At 39.9% G+C, this 7,500-nt stretch overlaps 1 protein-coding gene across 1 annotated transcript in view; it reads right to left on the bottom strand.

Moving 5' to 3' along the window:
- Positions 1-2,606: 2,606 nt before the first annotated feature.
- Positions 2,607-7,500, bottom strand: part of LOC107563613 (estrogen-related receptor gamma-like) — a 35,284-nt gene continuing 30,390 nt past the window's right edge. The window contains exons 5-6 of the mRNA XM_016248519.1: positions 7,050-7,319; positions 2,607-4,166 (exon numbers count right to left, since the gene is read on the bottom strand). Of these exons, the coding sequence (XP_016104005.1) occupies positions 3,922-4,166; positions 7,050-7,319 (515 nt within the window). The 3' untranslated portion in view covers positions 2,607-3,921. The remainder of the gene's footprint in view (positions 4,167-7,049; positions 7,320-7,500) is intronic.

Genomic DNA, 7,500 nt, shown 5'->3' with positions numbered 1-7,500 from the left:
CACGCTCCATCTGAGAGACTTCAGCAGAGCAGATAAAGGTCATCGTCATCCGGCTCCACTGACCACAGTTACAGGACAGTAATGCATAAGTGAGTCCAGCACATGGCTTCAGCTCTAAATCATGTGCAGATGTGTCCTTAACAGTGTAAATAAAAGATTCATTTCATTCATTAAATTAGCATTCCTGTAGCTCAAACAGTAGAGCAGTTAGTCACGAGTCAGTTTCTCCAGGAATGCATGAACTCAAAAAATTTGAATGCAATGTAAATTGCTTTGGATAAAAGCATCTGCCAAATGCATCAATGTAAATGTTCTTGATGCATTAATTAAAACATCCTACTAACGCAACAGCTTCAGTTTTAAATATCACTTCTATATTATTGTGTTGTTTAATAATCAATTTAGAAAGTGTAATTTGTTCAACACTCACTCACTCACTCACTAACTCCCTCTCACTCACACACTCACACACTCACTCACTCACTCACACACACACACACACACACACACACACACACACACACACACACACACAAAAATAAATATTATCATGAGATCTTACCTGAAATGACCTCCATCCTTAATGAAACATTTCTTTTTGTTATATGCAACATTTCACATCATAAATATCTGGTATATATGAAAGTTATTCTGGCAGTATGTTTGTGAGAGGAAATGAACAGAAGTCTAAAAGTGCTTTGAGAGTACGCCTTTGTTATTTTTCATTTTTGACATAAAAAAGAAAGTGACACAGGTGTTTGTTAAATGAACAATATTATTGTACAGTACAGCGTGGCCAAAGTGATATAATATACACAATTAATATCTTGAGGAGAAACACAAAAGCCTTCGTCATTTTGAACATTGAGGGACCAATTCTGACCCTGACATGCTGCGGTAGAAGCAAATAAATAACTGACAGCATTTACAGATATGCATCTTTTCCTTCCTAAACAGTGAACGGAGAGGCACAAATCAATATTCATGCCACTCACACATTTACGTGTTTTTGGGTACGCTAGATGATGAATGTGACCGAGTGTCCCGCTGTCAAAAAAGTAGAAAGAAAGCACCTAAATCAGTGCACCGAACAGGACGTGGTTAGAGTGTAGTGTGCTTTGGTGGTTAGTGTGGTATGTGAGAAGTTATTCTAGTTATCTAGCAATACCAGATGTTGTGTTACTGTCCACATGACAGGAACAGGCTAAATAAAGGGCAGTATTTACAGAATGTCCAGACGTGGATGAATGATGAGGTAGCTACGTGAATGTTGCATATATGTTCATTACCATATGTCCATCTCAGTGGAGGACTAACAGATGTTCATAAAGCATTGCGGTACTATTGCGTTACGTTATGAATTGTGTTCTGGCCTATTCAGAACTCAGTGACGTGTGAATTCGCATTTGGGTGCTGTAGCTTGAAGCGTCTGCGTTCATGTCGTTCAGATGTGCTCTGCTTTGGCATGATTTCAGTCAGAATTGATCCCTAATGTGAATCCACACAGTTGCGCCGCTGCATATAAAATGAATCCCTGTATTATCTTCTCTCTCCCTATCTCGTCTGGTCGGCTCGAGACTGTGGCGGGTTCAAGTTCTCTGCGAAGTCTCTCGCCATTAGGAGGCCAATGAGAGCCTTCAGGAATGCAGAGAGAGATTCGACCTTGGGTGCGTTTCCCAAACATGACCAAACTCGCTGCTTAACCACCGTAGTGCAATGCAACTAACTAGTCACAACTGTTTCCCAAAACCGTAGTAGCATGTTCACACTTCCGTCGCTGATGACAAAATAGGCCTGTCGTTAATGACGTCACACACATACGGTGGAGTAATAACGACTGCTAATTAATCAATTCAAGATTGCAAATAAGATGTGGTCACATTTACTGTTGCTCGGCAAAAATTTCACAGGCGAAATCCAGTCAGTCCAATCGGAATCTGTGTTATCGAGAGTTTTGCACAATCATGCAGATTTTGTTCACGTGAATTCACCATGCAACAGGCTTGAAAGTGCTTCAAACATCTCTACATTTTTTGCAAATTTTATTAATGTGACCGTACCTTTAATGTCCGATTGTTATAGTTAATTTGCACAAACAACAGAAAGCCATTTGTTTTTTAATATCACATTAATATGCGATATGTAATTGGTTTATTCAGTCAGGACTAGTTAACTATTTGTGATCTCCCATCATTTTGCTTCATTTGATGTTTGATTCAAACACCTCATACTCTGGGATTCGCTTACACTTTTACTTACATGCACGCTCTTCAAAAACGCAGCTGATTTTTGACACACCAAAATATATAGATTGAAATGTATACAGTGCTGCAACCATGACGTCAAAACCCGGAAGAGTAATTTGCCACAGCTTCCCTCCAGATTCTCCTATGGGGTTTACGTCGTAGAACAAAATGTCCAAGTATCATGAAATGAAAAAAACCATCGAAAAATCACAGGTGATTTAGTAGATCACTCTAAATTGTAATGTAGATGCATGCATTTTCTGTAAAGCTGCTTTGTAGCAATGTATATTTGACAAAATTTGAATTGAATTGAACATTTAAATACAATGAAGGCTATAGAATGTACTGCATGTTATCTTGCTTAATGTGCAAATTGAGCATGATCTATTTAAGTCCACGTCATTCCAACAAGACGCTTATAACCGCAGGTCGAAAGTTGTACTTCCAACCACACAAGCTTGAGAATTGCTAAACTACTGTATGTTGGTGACCAAAGTTGCTTTTGGGAAACGCACCCCAGGACACAATCAAACCCTGTGATCCTTCAGTCACAGCATTGCATCCCGACAGCCCACAGTTCACTTCAAGTAAATGACATCAGTAGCGTACGCCGACGTCCCAGTCCACGCAATGACACTGCTGCCGTTCTCAGAGCTAATGCTTCTCGGGATATTCCTAATGGATATCTCGGACTAATAGCCGTACAACGGTCTGCTGTCAAGCGGATCTAAGCGTAATAAGCTGTTTATAGGGACGGCGAGTTCGAAGGCCATTTTCAAAGCGATGCTATTGTGTCAACATGAGGTCAAACACCTCTCCAGTTCAATCTGCTGTCGTCTTCCAAGACCTAAAAATAAAGCTGGTGATAAAGACCCGCACCTGCCGCCCACCTTCATTCAGATACATGGCTATAAAAGCAGATGATGACGGGCACCTCGTTTCCTCAGCCGGTGGCTTAACAAGCCCAAAATAGGCCGTTTGACATACGGGCATCTGATTGTTTGAACACGGAGAGTCCTGGACTTCTGCCACGCGTCGTAAATCCTTTGAAACCTCGTCCCCTCCACCCACCGACTACATTCAGGCCAAAACATCAACGACAACAATAACAAGTCGTTAAAAAAAGCAGTACAGTGCAACACAAGAGGTGGGCGCTCCTCGTCCTCTCGCCGTCGGCTCGATTTATTGCTGAGCTACTAGAGTAAGATGACTGAGATCCCGGATAAACGCGTCACAAGCATCGTCCTCCCAGGATTCAAGAAGAGGTATTTTCAAGGACATCAGCAAGTTCACATTTAGGGAAGAACCGGCAGCAGCTTCCACGTCCAGCCTCGGCCAAATCCTGCCATGAATATTTACAAGTCCTCAAGGTGTCCTGGCGTCGTCCGAGGGCCGCACTGAGGTTGTTGGCGACACGTACAGAGAGTTAGCGGAACGAAAAAATGACTACTCACTCTGAAATGACTTACAGTTTCTTCCATCATATATAAGCACAGATCAAGAACAAAAAGCATCACTGTACAAGTACATAGTATTTGTTATAGATTTTTAAATTATTTTTCCATTTATATTTATGATTTAAACCAAGTTATTATTTTTTTCCAGGTCTTTAAAAACATCTCAGGCTGTCCTCCGCAGTCTCTGGCCCCGATGATGTCACGCGACGAGCGGCCAATCAGACCTTGGCCTCCAGCATCTCCAGGAAGAGTTTGTGCATGGGCACCTTGCCCTGCATCTTGATGCTGTAGAAGTGCTGGATGGCCTTGGTGGCCGTCTGCCGGAGCAGCGGCAGCGTCATGAGCAGCTTCCCCGCCCGCCGAGGGTCTTCTGTGTGCTGACAGCTCTCGTAGTCCTGCAGCGCTTCGTGAAGGGCGTCCTGGAGCTTCTGCACCGACTCCACGTCCTCTATGTGCATAGAGTCTGTCACCAGAACAACAAACATCACACATGCTGAGTACACGTACCGACATCTGTAACGTACCGACATAGTATTTTGTTTATTTTAAATAGTTTTTAAATAATAAATAATTTTAACAATAAAATTATATATTTATTACACTACCGTTCAGTAGTTTGGAGTCACTGAGATTTTATTCATGTGACACTGAAGACTGGAGTAATGATGCTGAAAATACAGCTGCGCATCACAGAAATACATTACAGTTTAACAGATACTCACATAGAAAATATATTTACAATATTACCGTTTTTACTGTATTTTTTTGGTGAGCAGAAGAGACTTTCAAAACATTAAAACAATTTTACTGACCCCAAAAATTTTGAAAAATACTGTATATAAATACTGATTTAAAAAGTATTTATGTGACGTGAAATTGTGATATTTCTGAAAAAAAAATAAAAAAATTGTGATATGATATTTTTGCCATATCGCCCACCCCTAGTTTTAAGCATAAACTCATTTAATTTTGATTCATTTTTTTCCATTAATAATACTTACTATCTAGTCATTTTGCTTCTGAAGTGAATCTATCATAATTTAAGGCAGTTTAGATATTTATACTGGAAAACAAGACAAAAATACTGAGGAAGAATCACATTTCGCAGTGTGAAACAGAGACAGACAGAGGAGTAATGATGCTGAAAATACAGCTGCGCATCACAGAAATACATTACAGTTTAACAGATACTCACATAGAAAATATATTTACAATATTACCGTTTTTACTGTATTTTTTTGGTGAGCAGAAGAGACTTTCAAAACATTAAAACAATTTTACTGACCCCAAAAATTTTGAAAAATACTGTATATAAATACTGATTTAAAAAGTATTTATGTGACGTGAAATTGTGATATTTCTGAAAAAAAAATAAAAAAATTGTGATATGATATTTTTGCCATATCGCCCACCCCTAGTTTTAAGCATAAACTCATTTAATTTTGATTAATTTTTTTCCATTAATAAGACTTACTATCTTGTCATTTTGCTTCTGAAGTGAATCTATCATAATTTAAGTTTAGATATTTATACTGGAAAACAAGACAAAAATACTGAGGAAGAATCACATTTCGCAGTGTGAAACAGAGACAGACAGAAGGCGTGTGTGAGAGAGTGTGTGTGTGTGTGTGAGTGTGTGTGTGTGTGTGTGTGTGAGTGTGTGCGAGAGGTGGAGGTTAAAAAAACACATCTGAAGAAACAATTTCCTTGCAATCCATCAGAAAGAGCCTGTCGATACGATTGATAAACTGCTAATTACAAAATCAATGGCTATGAATTTTCACAGCTGTCAGACAGCGGCAGTCCCGCGAGAGCCATCGGACAGAGCGCGTCTCTCTCTCTCCCGTAATCCCCCATGCGCGCCAAAGCCAACCATCAGCATTTTCATTTCTCAGCCAGACAAAGAGAGACAGCGGACGAGACGGCAGAATAAAACGAGGCGGAGCGCGGGCCGCATTGATCAGGCGAGGACGGGGCCTGCCTTCTGAAAAGCCAGCTGTCGATACAGGCCTGTGTCTTCTCCCCCGAACGCTCGCTGATACTCATTCCATTCGACTTTACACATTTTATTGACAGCCCTGGTGTTCCTAATGAAATGCTAAATTTATCTGTGGCAGCGGCTGGGCCCCGTGGCTACTCTTATGGAGAGAGAAACACGGCAGTGCTCTTCTGTTTCTGCTCCCTTCATCTTTACACGGGCTGTGTCCGTCCTCAGGACTCATGTCACCGGAAACATGTGAGTATGCTCGAGTATACCGTACTGATAAATAAAGCATTCAGTGAGAAACCGTGTATACTGTACACGTCAGGTCAATCTTTGTATGTGGCTCCTTTTTAAGGCTCTTCAGAAATTTAATTGACGCAATGTAACACAACAGAGTAGAAAAATAAAACATTACAGTAGCTATTTTGGTTTTGGCTTGTATATACTTTAAGTGAAAGATGATATTGATAAAAACAGCCAGTGTAAAGCTCTGAGGTTTACTGTGATTCCTCTCTGTTACTGTAAATGTAAAGGCTGAATGTGATGTGGTGACGTTGTGCTTGTCCTTGAACTTTTATTTAATACTTTTAATGTTAATATTTATCACATATTTTAGAGATTTTAAATGTAGGTTAATTGATTTTCTGTGCAGTTCTTGCCTGACAGTGAAATGTGTATGAGAGGAACAAGTGGGATATGATGCTAAAACATCAATCAAAATAAAATGATCGATTTATCTCAGAACGTGACAAATGTGACAGCTGGTTAGGTTAATTTGTTAAAGAAAAAAATCTATATTCAAAGTCTCATGCTCACCAAGGCTGCATTTACTTGATGAAAAATATAGTAAAAACAGTAAAATTGTGAAATATTATTACAATGTCAAACAGCAGTTTTCTATGTGAATCTCTGTTAAACTGTAATATATTTCTGTGATGCGCAGCTGTATTTTCAGCATCATTCCTCCAGTCTTCAGTGTCACATGATCTTCAGAAATCAGTATAATATGCTGATCTGCTGCTCCAGAAACATTTCTGATTATTATCAATGTTGAACACAGTTGTGCTGCACAATATTTTTGTGGAAACTGTGATGCATTTTATTTTTCAGGATTCACAGATGAACAGAAAGTTCAAAAGAACAGCATTTATTTGAAATAGAAATCTTTTGTAACATTATAAATGTCTTTACTGTCACTTTGGATGTGCAATTTAATGTGTCCTTGCTGAATAAATGTATGAATTAAAACAACAACAAAAAAATGATTCCAAACAATTGAATGGCATATGTATAAATGTAAAAAAAATATATATATAAATATAAAACAAACAAACAAACGAATCAATCTAAAGCTGCTGATACCTGAGTTGGCGAGTGCGATGGCCTTCAGCGTGACGAACTCCTCCTTCTCCACCTTGAGCTTCTTGTACTTGCGCACGAGCTGTAGGATGGACACGTAGAGGTCCAGCAGGCCCGTGAGCCGCGAGTGCTCCTCGTCCATCACATAGTCCTCCGCATACACCAGCTCGTCCTCGTAGGGCAGCGAGCGGAAGACGATGCTCAGGATCAGGATCTCCATCCATGCGCTCTGCAGTAGACTCATCTGGTCTCCCAGAGACAAGCTGGAGAAACCTGCGCAAGAGACAACACACTCTTCATTCATCAAACCATTAAACAGTCTGTACTCAGTTTACTGAAAGAAGACAATATACTGTATATAGAACACAATACACACACACACACACTCACTCACTCACTCACTCACTCACACACACACTCACTCACTCACTCACACTCACTCACACACTCACAC

This window comes from Sinocyclocheilus grahami, unplaced genomic scaffold (assembly GCF_001515645.1).
Source record: "Sinocyclocheilus grahami isolate Dianchi unplaced genomic scaffold, SAMN03320097.WGS_v1.1 scaffold881.1, whole genome shotgun sequence".
NCBI lineage: Eukaryota > Metazoa > Chordata > Actinopteri > Cypriniformes > Cyprinidae > Sinocyclocheilus > Sinocyclocheilus grahami.
This window is presented reverse-complemented; position numbering and strand designations above follow the sequence as displayed.